Source organism: Fragaria vesca, linkage group LG6, assembly GCF_000184155.1.
Source record: "Fragaria vesca subsp. vesca linkage group LG6, FraVesHawaii_1.0, whole genome shotgun sequence".
Classification (NCBI taxonomy): Eukaryota; Viridiplantae; Streptophyta; class Magnoliopsida; order Rosales; family Rosaceae; genus Fragaria; species Fragaria vesca.
In genome coordinates this window covers 1,448,176-1,460,205 of record NC_020496.1, presented here as the reverse complement: position 1 = coordinate 1,460,205, position 12,030 = coordinate 1,448,176, and the positions used below count along the sequence as shown (strand labels likewise).

The 12,030-nt window shown below is 38.8% G+C and overlaps 1 protein-coding gene across 1 annotated transcript; it reads right to left on the bottom strand.

Annotated features, from left to right (window-relative positions):
- Window positions 1-3,285: 3,285 nt before the first annotated feature.
- LOC101300373 (probable disease resistance protein At4g27220-like) lies at window positions 3,286-6,465 on the bottom strand. Its single transcript, XM_004304743.1, has 2 exons — window positions 6,122-6,465; window positions 3,286-6,034 (listed from the first exon to the last, which is right to left on the bottom strand). The coding sequence occupies exons 1-2, from the start codon at window positions 6,463-6,465 to the stop codon at window positions 3,286-3,288; spliced, it is 3,093 nt and encodes a 1,030-aa protein (XP_004304791.1).
- Window positions 6,466-12,030: the final 5,565 nt, after the last annotated feature.

Sequence of the window (12,030 nt, the reverse complement as noted above, 5' to 3'; positions counted from 1 at the left end):
TGGAGGAGGTGAAAGGATACGAGGAGATCGGCCCTGTAACTATCGCAGGAATATTGTGCAACTAGGGTTTAATATCGTCGGCCTTGTAAATTATAGCGGTCTCATCATTTGGCCCTTCAGCCCTAGCCCGTTCTAAAACGCGCCCTACCCTATAGGGCCGAAGCCCTAGCTACCCGGCCTAGCCCTTTTTCAATTAGGGTAAGGCAAGGGTCGAGCAAATGAAACCCGGCCTTACCCTACTGGATGAGTTGTGGGTTAATTGATGTAATGATTTGAATATGCCAAAGAGGAATATCGATGTTGATGTTCCTCATAGGTGGAATTCCACCTATGAGCTACTGCAATTGGCTGAAAAGTATAAGTATGTTTTGAATGGCTATGTTAAAAAACTAAACCAATCTAATCGCCATTCCACCTTAGCACTTCCCACTTATGAAGATTGGTTAATATCTAGCATTGTGTGTCGTTTTTTAAAAGTTTTTGATTCTTCAACAACAAACTTGTGTGGTGTGTATTATCTGACCTCATGTCGTGTTATTCCATGCTTAGTAAGGATCAATGCAACTTTTAATAAATATGCTTGCTATCATATAATTGATGTTGCGTTGGTTGCCATGAAGTCAAAATTTTCTAAGTATTGGAAAAGTTTCCTCCTGTATTTTGTCTTGCTGCTGCTTTAGATCCTAGGTACAAGTTTTTTGCAATTGGTCAATGGATGAAAAGTATGGGTCTTGATGAATGGGAAGTTGAATGTGGTATATCTACTCTAAAGAATCAGTTGTTTGAATTACATGATATGTACAAGGAAAATGTAGTGCTTGTGGTTCCAACCTCTAGTGTTAACTAAAATTTACCTACATCTTCTGATTCTGTTGTTTTACCTAATGATGAAGATGAGGACTTTGTTGAGGTTGTCTTAAAAAAGGCTAAGACAACAACTTCTACTTCTAGTGCTTCAAGTTCTGATTTACAATATCTTGATATGCCTACTCTTGAAGTTCCTGATGGTTTGGAATTTAACATTCTAGGTTGGTGGAGGTCTCATGAAGAAGTGTATCATGTGCTTAATTTCTTTGATAGCTCGTGACCTGTTATCTGTTCCAGCTTCAACGGTTGCTTCGGAAGCCGCTTTTAGTGCCGGGGGGAGAGTTGTATAAGAGAAGAGAGTAAGTCTTAAGCCAAGTACCATTCAAGCTCTTATTTGCTTGAAAGATTGGAAGCTGGCAGATGCAAGGCAGCAAGATAAGGAGCAAGATGAGCTCCGAGCTAAAGAGGAAGAAATTGCAAAACGAGCAAGACCTAAATATATGATTGCATTAGAACGTGCTAATGCAAACACGGATGATGTCGAGCAGATTGCAGATTGAAAAAGTATGACTGCTTTTTGGATATGGTATGCAAATAATGGCTGTTGTGTTTTATATAAATGTGTAATACTATGTTAAAATGCTGATAAATGCTGTGTTAAAATGTTTTTCACTGCTATGTCATCTTATAGTTGTTTGATATTTTTTTTGCAGGTACATTGTTGGCTCTTGCGTTGTTGATATTAGTAAGAGATGATCAAATATTACAAGATGACAACTTTTTGAGAATTGATGAAGGCTTGATCAGTTTTTGAATGAATACTACTTCAGATTTTAGAATTTCAATTTTTTGTAGCCTCAGTGGCGTATTGAGGTAGTAGAATGTTTGAAGTAGAAAACTTGATATTGAGAATGTGAGCTTCAGTTTGTGGGATTTGTAGTTACTGAAATGAACTCATATTCTAAAATATTGGTTCTCAGCAAAGTATGAATGGATTATGAAGTATTCAGGTTTTTTTTTTTTCTACTGTGACTTTCAGTGAGTAAAACAAAAAGCCTAGCCCGACCCTATTTTTTAAGCCCGGCCCGGCCTAGCCCTTTTGGCCCTTGCAAAACGGGCCTTTATGGTGGGTAAGGGTTTACATATTGAAGCCCCAGCCCGGCCCTAAGCTTTGTTGACTTAGTCAATGCCCGGTCCGGCCCTACCCTAAGCCCTAAAATTTAAGGTAGGGTCAGCCCTAGCCCGGCCCATGATGAGGCCTAATTATAGGTTTCTATGGGACTGGTTTTTTTTTTTTTTTTTTGGAACAGGAGTGGGAAAGGGTTTAAATAGCCAATATTGTATACGTAGTAATGTTCAATAATTGACAAAAAGATTCATGGTCAATCACCGTTAAATCAATTTACATCTAATCCAATGGTTGAAAACAAAACAATTTAACTCAAAAATAATTATCTCCACCTTTGGATTTACATCCAACGGTGGCATTTCTTGGTCAATTACTGACTAGGTGAACACTAATATACAACCATAAAGTTCCTCTTTGCCTCTGAGCAAGGAAAATAAATCCTAATCAAAATAGGTGATCCGGAGATAGTCCTACTGAAAAAAGGAACATGTCAAAGTAGATGCATGGAATATTAGAAGTGGAAGCATGAGGAGGCAACAATATATAAAGGTCTGAATCACAAACATTTTGGAGTTTCTTAGGGCAGAAATGGTTTCAAGGGTAGAGTAATAAGGTAGTCCTCCTTTGCAAAAGCAATTAGATCTGCCAATCTGAAAAAAGCTTCAGCGCCCAACTCCTTTAACCACTGTGATAACCCACTACGATTTACTCATAGTCTCCAGTTTATCTCTTTACTTCTGGGAAAAAAAATGGGATACTACGAGGTTTGGAGCTTCACATGTTTATGGGTTTTTGAATGCCTGCCACTTGACACCAATTCTTTCTTGTTTCTTCTCGAGTTGGCAATTCAACATATTCGAAAGTATTTGAAGAACCTTTTAGAATGGGTGATAAGAGAATGCTACAATCTTGGCTGCTGCAGAAAATAGGAAAAGGAACACCCCTACCCAGAAGAAAAGTAAGGAAAACATGGCGATACGACAAAAAATAGTTGACAAATCAAAGAAAAAATGGAGCGACTTCTGCAAGAACCAAGAAAGAGAAAAAATCAGTCATGCAATGATGTCTAATAAACATGTAGAACTAACAGAAGCAACCACAAAATGATCATTAGAAAAGAATCAAAAGCAAACATGACACAGTGCAGCAATGAAATCAGACAAATAAGGTTGGGACAAAATCTAGCTCATCAACCTCACTAACAACCATACAAAACTAAAAGAGAGGAACTTCATCAATCATCAACCTTCACCAACTTCCAGTCTCGGTTTTGATATCCGCTAAAAGGGTCTTGATTTTGTTTCAGGGTTTTTGAGACTGAGGCCAGATTTTAGTTTGATTGCGGACGACTAATTATCAGCTGGGAGTAGGACGACTTGTTTTGTGCTGTGGAAGTCACCAACAGAGACTGAAAACTTAGGGCACTGGCACAGATACAACACCTCCAATGAAGGACACTCCATATCAAAAGTAGCGGTGTCGTAGTTCAAGATTGGAAGTCGCCACAAATTTAGTTCCTCCAATTTTGGAAGGATGATCTTCTTGTCGCTTGCTTCAACTATCCTTTCCAACAGGGGGCATTGGTGTAATTCTAAGAAATTCAACTGAGAAAGACACTGAGCAACATCATAGGTGAAGAGACTTCCCTGCAACTGTTTGCAGTCTCTAATGGACAAATTTCGAAGATTCTGAAACATTGCAGGTGGAACAGGTCCCTCACATAAGCTTCTTACTCTCTGTAGTTCAACCAGCACTATCCTTCTCAATTTTGATTGTTCTGTCTCCAGTAACGCTTCATACCCAAACACATATTCAATCTCGTTCATGTCATGACACATTAATTCTTCCAGATTTGAGGGTCTCTCTAACAATGTTGATGGAAAAAGCACATTCCCCTGGTAGTAACAAGATGCTACCGTCAAACACTTCAAATGGCATATGGACACAGGTGGTAGAAATTCAACAGCACATAACTCCACGTGCCCCAGCTTCAACTCTTCCAAGTTCTCAAACACAGGTTGGTTTGGAACCCATGTTGATGTGTTCATCAGCTCGTCGTCATTGTAGGTACCCCATACAGTGAGATTCTTCAGTGCATGTAACCTCCCACGCTCATATTCCACAACAACGTCAATTAAACCAGTCCGTGGGCAATCATACCACACTAGCTTCTCTGCTTTGTTCATCACCGCGTTGAAAAACCAGTCCGGCAAGTTACTGATGGAGTCAAGTATCAAAGATACGGTCCTCTGAGGATGACCATATTGATAAGGCTCATAACTGATGGGTGGCCAACATTCATCTCTGCCAATACGTATGAAAAACTCGACCCAATTCGGAATGAACTCGACATGTTTGGGGATACATTCTTTATTGGAGATCTGAACATGCATAATTCTCAATTTTGACAAGCCAGTTACCTCATCAAAGTCAGCATTGGTTTCATCCCCTTCGTCATCAACCTTGCTCCCCCACTCCCAAAATTCACATTCCAAGTACAGTTCTTCTAAACACTGCAACCTTGATATCAGTTTGGATGGAATCTTCACAATTCTTCCACCCACGATATCCAACACCCTCAGATTGGTCATATTTCCTATTTCTCTCCCCAATTCCTTAAAGCCAGTGCCTTGCACACTAAGAACCTCAAGCGTCGTAAGTTTCCCCACCATGGAAATATCCATTAGGTATTTACAACCATCTAAATAAAGGGCTCGAAGGTTGGTTAGGAGACCGAATGATTGGGGTAGTATTGAAATAAGAGTCCAGCTAAGATCTAAGACCCTTATTTCATTCGGACTTTGGAAAAAGGTTTCTGGGATCTTTATGATATAAGAATTATGGTTCAATGACAAAATCTGGAGTTCTGGACATACCATCCGTGGGGGTAGTTCGTGTATACGATTATGCATTAGTGAAATAGCAATGTAGCCTTCGTGTACAAGTAACCGACATGGCCAATCATCCAAATCACATCCAGCTTTCACCAAAAACAGAAGCCTATCTTCAAATTTTGCAATATTCAGGGCGGTATCTCGAACCACATCATGCATCCTTACACATCTATATGGTAGATAATCAGGTAGATCACTTTCCAAGAGCAAGCTAGAATCTTTCAAGTGCTCGACCACTGTATATGCTGTTCCTCTGGCTTCATATATTGTCTCGGCATCTTGAAACAATCCTAACCCGATTGCATACCTAAACAAGTCTTCTATTTTGATATCATGATCTTCTGGGAATAAACAACACAGTAAGAAGAATGACTTGTACTCCTCATCTTTCAAGTAGTCGTAGCTTAATTTTATGCATTCAAATGTATCTTCAGCATGGTCAGGGTTGGCGCTTTGCGACTTCTCTAGTCGTTGAGCTGCTTTTTCCCATTCAGCCAGATCCTTATCTCCGAGTGCCCTTGCAACTGCTACCAGTGCAATCGGTAGACCCTTGCATTCTCCAGCTACCTTCTTCGCTACATCCACGAAAGTGGGCAATTCAAAAGATCGTCTTGCATTTCTCACAAACAAGGTCCAAGAATCTTGATCTGAGAGAACGTTGAGGCGGATCTGTTCATGGCACTTCATGGCATGACAGACATTCAATCTCCTTGTGGTGAGTAGCACTTTGGATTTGCACTTTTGAAGCTCCATATAGCTGGGAATCCCTATTTTTGACAGCTCTGTTCTCACCCAAACATCATCCAAGATTATAAGGAGTTTTTCTCTTCTCATTATCTCCTTATGCAACCTAGTGGCTCTTCCATCTTCTGTCTTCCCTTGTAACGTGAAGCCCAACAGCTCTGCAAATGTGTCTTGAATTTTTATCAAGTCATGGTTTTGGGATATGGTTGCCATAATCCAATGGTTAAAAGAACCATTTTTACAGGCTTGTGCAGCTACATGTCTCACCATGCTTGTCTTTCCAACGCCGCCCATGCCGTAGACACCAACAACAGTGATCTTGTCATCTGTCAGCACCTTCATGACATCATCCATGGCTTGTGTTGTTGCTTCATATGCTTGGAAGTCTCCTTCAATTGCATCAGGTGGTACTTTACTGCGAAGAGATTCCACAATGACATCAACAAGTTCTTTGTGAGTCCTACAAGAAAGAATTTAAGAGCTTCAAGGATTAAAAATAGGTGTTGGGTAAAATATATAGAACCGAAACTAGAGGCACAATACTTACTTAAAATCATTTGTATTCCACCCAGAGATATTGGCCACTTTGCTTAGGGCAGCTCTCCATTGCTTCACCTTGTCTGATTTTTGTCGCTTAGAGGATTCGTGCTTAGAGAAAGCATCTTTGAAACTCATCTTCTGATATCGAACATCAGTAGGATCAACTTGATAAAAAAGTGGCAAAATTCTGTTGTCTTCCATGGATAGACAAATCTCTCCATGTTCCTCCAAACACCAAGTAGAAGAAGCATAATTTTGGGAGAGAACTACGATTGCAAACCTGGACTCTTTAATTGCGTTTATGAGGGTGGGAGAAATAGTATCCCCTACTTGAAGATCTGGATCATCCATGAACGTTATAATGCCACTTCTATTAAGTCGATCGTGTATGTCAAATGCAATCCCTTTGCGAGTATCAAGACCCCTGAAACTCAAAAAAACATCATACTTCCAGCGACGAGTTGATGATGATGAATAGGAGGCCATTGAAAACCAGTAACAAAGAAACTAGTTTCCAGTTGATGATGATTGTTCAGCTGTTGAAGGAATAGGAATAGATGTATCAGTCTTTAGAGAGATGGAGGCCATTGCAAACAACCAGAAAAAAGAAACAAAAAAAAAATGATCGAGGTGTTAAGAACAGGCGAAGAAGAACGGTAAAGGGGGAATAATGGTAGAGAGACTATCTAATTCACGTCTTTGTTTACTAAAACCCCAAACCCCATACTCAACTAGTTGCAGGTGTCCACTGTCCTTATGTTTAACTAAACATTTAGCTTTGAGCATCCCCATAATCCCATATTGAAAAGGGACATTGTCTGTTTTATCTTTCGTAGGTTAACAGGTACTTTCCGGCCTTTTAAGCTTCATCTTGGTCAATAAGACAACTCCCCAGGTTTGAATACCATGATGAATAATCTAACAGGTATCAAGAAAAATCGAGAAACAAACAAAGAGAAACAAAAGGAAAACCACAGCGAAAAACAGAGGAAAGAGACCAAAGAACAAGAAGACAGAGAACTAAGAAGAACCGAGTAACTCACAGGTTTCATTGGTGACCTGTGTTGTGATTCAACTGGTTCAAAATCTTCAGTCATTTGGGTCGTAGGCTCAGTATCGATAGTAGCTCATCTTTTTACTGTAACTACTTCAAAGTCATCATCAAAATCTCCCGTATTGATTTCAATACTTTACTGCACAAAAATCCCACAAGGAAGAGTTAAGGGTGAAATAATGGTCAGCTATATGAATAAGCACAAATATAACACTTATTAATTGATGATGCTCACTTGTAATTATGTGAATGCCACATGTCGAGATTATGTAAAAATATCCAATATGAATGAAAATAAAATTACACAAGACCTTTCCATTTAAAAGGGTGTGTCTTTCCAATAGGTGTCTTTAGGAAATAGTTTGTCTTTTCAAGAAGATAAGTGAACAGACATGTTGGTTCACTTAGGGTTCTATATAAACCCATGCTCATATCTCTTCAAATATAAGATTAAGATTCATCAATTCTTCTACTAGTTTTGTTCGTGTCAAGAGAGTACAAAATACAATTTATGGTTCGTTAGAGTCCAAATGTTGTGTCTCTATTTTGGATCATCGATTGTTGTATTCTACAAGAGGCGAATGCCCATCGAACTACAAGCACAAAGGTAGGGACGAAATCTATCTTTTCTTTCTTTTCCTCTCGTACTTCTTTTATAGGATTCATACACTATTTCACTCCTATATTAGGATTGATTCACTACTTACGATCCTAGATGTATATAGTTATGTTTCTTATATTCTTTATTGAAATTTCTATCATATTTATAATCAAATATATGATTGTTCCCAACACCACCGAGACAAAGTGGCTACTTTTGTTAAAGCCAAGCCTCTCTTCAGTCTTCACTGCAGGACCTTCTTAAATTCGTATTGCCCAATCCTTTCATGGTTATGGAAAGCTTCTCCAAAACTCCCCATTTGTTTCCTTACATAAGTAGGACTACATCATAAAAAATTGGAAGAATTCTCTTGCAGTCATCCATGCACTGCAAGTCTGCAAAATATCCACAAGTTTTGTAACCAAAAAAATATCCACAAGTTCTCTTAAACACCTAGTAGAAGCAGCAGCACAATCTTAGGACAGAACAAAACAGCAATTGCGAACCTTGATCTTTCAACTGCCTCTAGGTTAGAGGGAGAAATACATCACCTGGTTCAAGATGTCGATCATCCATGAATGTTGTGATTCACCTCGCTTGCAGTCCATCATATAAATTGGATGTAGCCCAAACTCAGAAGCCCAAGATTCGAGTCAAACGAGAAAGGGTGGTCTTTGCCATCTGATGAAGGTGACAGTTGAGAAGCAAACAAGAATAAGAGATTGAGCAGCTGAAACAAAAGAGTAGCGGATGACAATGGTGAAGGAAGAGATCGACGCAGAGGATGCCATTGGAACCAAGCAAACAGTACTAGTTTTTGTTTTTGTTTTTTAAATGGTGGAGTCCACAGTCCGCTTAGGCCCACGACACGTGGCACCGCCTACGGCACCTCACCTCCGCCAAGCCTGCGGAGATTAATTTCTTTTCGATTCTTCTTTTCAATTAATTTCTTACTGTCATCAGAAACCTACCACCCATCTTTGGTTGTGTACTCAAAGTCTGAGCCTAAACCACTGCTAAACTTCTGCCTGTATTTAACTTGATTGCTGGTCTAGGCAATTATGTCAAATTGTGTACAATATATATAGAGTTCATGATTCACGCATGCAAAAACTTACAGTTGAGCAACTCTTTCATTTGCCTTTCTCTGCATCAGCTCTCTTATAGCTTATACATATCCTCCCATCTGATCAAATAGAAACAGATAACTAGCTGTTAACATAAAACAAGTGCCGTGCTTAGCAGCTCGTTTGCCACCTCTACCTGGAAATAAATCACCAGAAAAGAAAAGAATTTTGACTAATGAAAAAAAGCACCAGACCACTTTTAATAATTTAAAAAAAAAAAAAAGAATGTTTAGGTTAATGAGATTATAACCTAGATTGAAGTGTAATAATAAGATGGTAATTTTGGTATTTCAAAATTTAACCATTAAAAAAGTCAAAAGGATCTTCTGGTTTTATTAATAGTAGAGAATAGATGAATGAAAAATACAAATCAAAAGAATCCACCCCATCAATCAGAACCAAGTACAAATGACAGGCAAATAAAAGGTAATCACCGAAGCAACTGAGAGATTGTCGACGCTCGCCTAGAGTACAAATTGATAAAGAAAATTGATAAAGAAAACATGCAGAACTTAATATTTAAGTTTCGAAAGGAAACTGAATCTCTCTTCCTCATTTACTCCTTTGCTCTCGTATATAAATATCAAGTTTCTCATATGTTCAACATCACCTAAGAACATATTGTACCAACTAAAGTACAAAATGATAAAGAAAACATGCAGAACTTAATATTTAAGTTTCGGAAGGAAACTGAATCTCTCTTCCTCGTTTACTCCTTTGCCCTCGTATATAAATATCAAGTTTCTCATATGTTCAACATCACCTAAGAACATATTGTACCAACTAAGGATTTTCATAATGGAATAATTTTTCTTTGTTTGCTCTTTTTGGATACTTTTGTTATGTATAAACTGAGGATAAATAGGAGAGTGAAACCGTTGATCTTTGTCAGAAATCCCACGAATAACCAAATTCTTTCATAGGGCAATTTTTCATATTGTGAGAGTTATCCACTTTTACCCAGAGTAGTTATATGTTTTTGAAATATCCAGTTCTTTTTTATTTCTGTTTTTGTTTTCACCATCCATGTAACATATCATTTTTTTTATTATTGAAACACAGGGTGACAAAAGGAATTAACCTCATGTTCATAAGACAAATTGCCTTAATTAATAGATATGGCACGAGTTCGAGCCCAAAGACCAACAATACCAATCCCATCGTGAAAATAATAAACTAGGACAAAAAATAACAAATTAGGACAAATTGATGTCCACATGTTATCTATCATTACCTATTTTACCAAATTATCATTCAGTACATAATCAATTCTCTGATGTTGACGCGGTGCTACTGTTGAGTTGACGCGCTGCTACTGTTGAGTTGAAAGGTGATACTGGTGACAAAAAAGTGCTACTACCGACATTATTGCAATTTTTTTTCCAGCAATTCTATGATACTGGCACGCAACTGACGACTCTGATGCTAGCGCGCTGCTACTGCCAACTCTGAATACCAACCACCGGTTTGGTACTATTATACTGAATGTACAGTGGCAGCACTCATTGTCACACCCCATTAAATCCAATTTTGAAATAACAGGCTAATTTATATACAAAACAATAAACTATTACACTTTCATGGATACTCAGATTAGTAACTAAACTTAAATTAATTACTCAAACAGTTCAAATTCCCCCAAATCCCAAATCCCATATATCTGATCCAAGCCAGACGTACCAAAATTACCTTAGATCCATTGAATCGTGACTGACGAGGTGTGTCGTTCTCGTTGTTCTGAACTCAGACCTTGAGGTGGTGGCGAAGGACTCCTTGTTTGGATCTGACTGTACTGCACGACATCTTCATGGCGGTGGGGCAGGGCGGCAGCGAGAGACCTAGCTATGTGCCGTCATTAAGCTGCGCCGTAGTCTTCAAGGTGTGGAGGATTAAATCGGTTGAGGATAGAGGCGGTGGGTCGGAGGTCGTCGAGAGACCTATATGTCGTCGTCGAGCCGCACCGTCATCTTTAACGCTTCAAGGATTAGATCAGCGGAGGACAGTTATCATCGAGTAACAAGGAATCATTAAGTATCAATTTGATTATGACATGGATCTAGAAAGAATCATCCTAGATATCTAATACGATAGTGTATTAGTATTGGATTAGGAATTCATTGTTTTGGATAACAAGAATATCCTAAACTATGATGCATTAGGAATTTTAGATACAAGTTTAGATTTTTAAGGAAAACATTTATGGGATGTATTCTTAAGACTAGAACTAGTGTAAATAACTTGTTTACAATTTTTTTTTTTTATAGAAGAAAAAAAAATTACATAAAGGAACCTATTGGGCGTTCAACTCAAGAACAATCTAGAAGAAGAGCCATCTAAGGTTGAGGGGGAAGCCCATCAAACCAACGCTTCGACGACAAAAGAGAGTGACCAACCGAAGCAAGAGCATCTGTTAGAAATTCGCTTCCATGAAGGCATGAGAGAAGGATATACCAACAAAGGAATCTGCTTGAGCTTCCATGGAATAGCACATGAACCCATGACACAATTGATGATAAGGGACGAGTCTTCTTCTACTTTAATTTGATGACAATTGCGACTTTTAGCAGTGAGGAGCCCATCTCTTAAAGTAATACATTCAGCCAGCAGAACTGAGGAGTCGTGAAGCTTCCGCGCACGGGACACAATGGAGAGCCAGAAAAATCTCTAATAACAAACCAGCAGCCGACGAGCTGGAAGTTACTGAGCCATCAAAGTTCAATTTGTCTTGATACATAATGTTGTGATAAAAACTTGTTTTTTGGTCATTCAGTTCTAGTGCCTTTGGAAACTTCTCTCAATTTAATTTTGTGTTTACAAACTGCTATCAATCACCACCGTTTACAAGCATTCAGTTCTACCCATTAAGAAGCAAAGTTGGTGACTAGCAGAAGACTCATCCTCGTTTCATCCGCCTTCAAGTAGTTAGAGCAATGACAACAACCATGGACATCAATGGTATGTATTCCGCACTCTTATATTATGAAGTATGAGCCGAATTGTATTTAGTCTTACAAGGGCGTCGTTGAGAGACCGTCGTCTCCAAGGTGTTGTCGGCATTTAGATTGAGAGAGAGAGAGAGAGAGAGAGAGAGAGAGAGAGAGAGAGAGAGAGAGAGAGAGAGTAGTACGTACGTA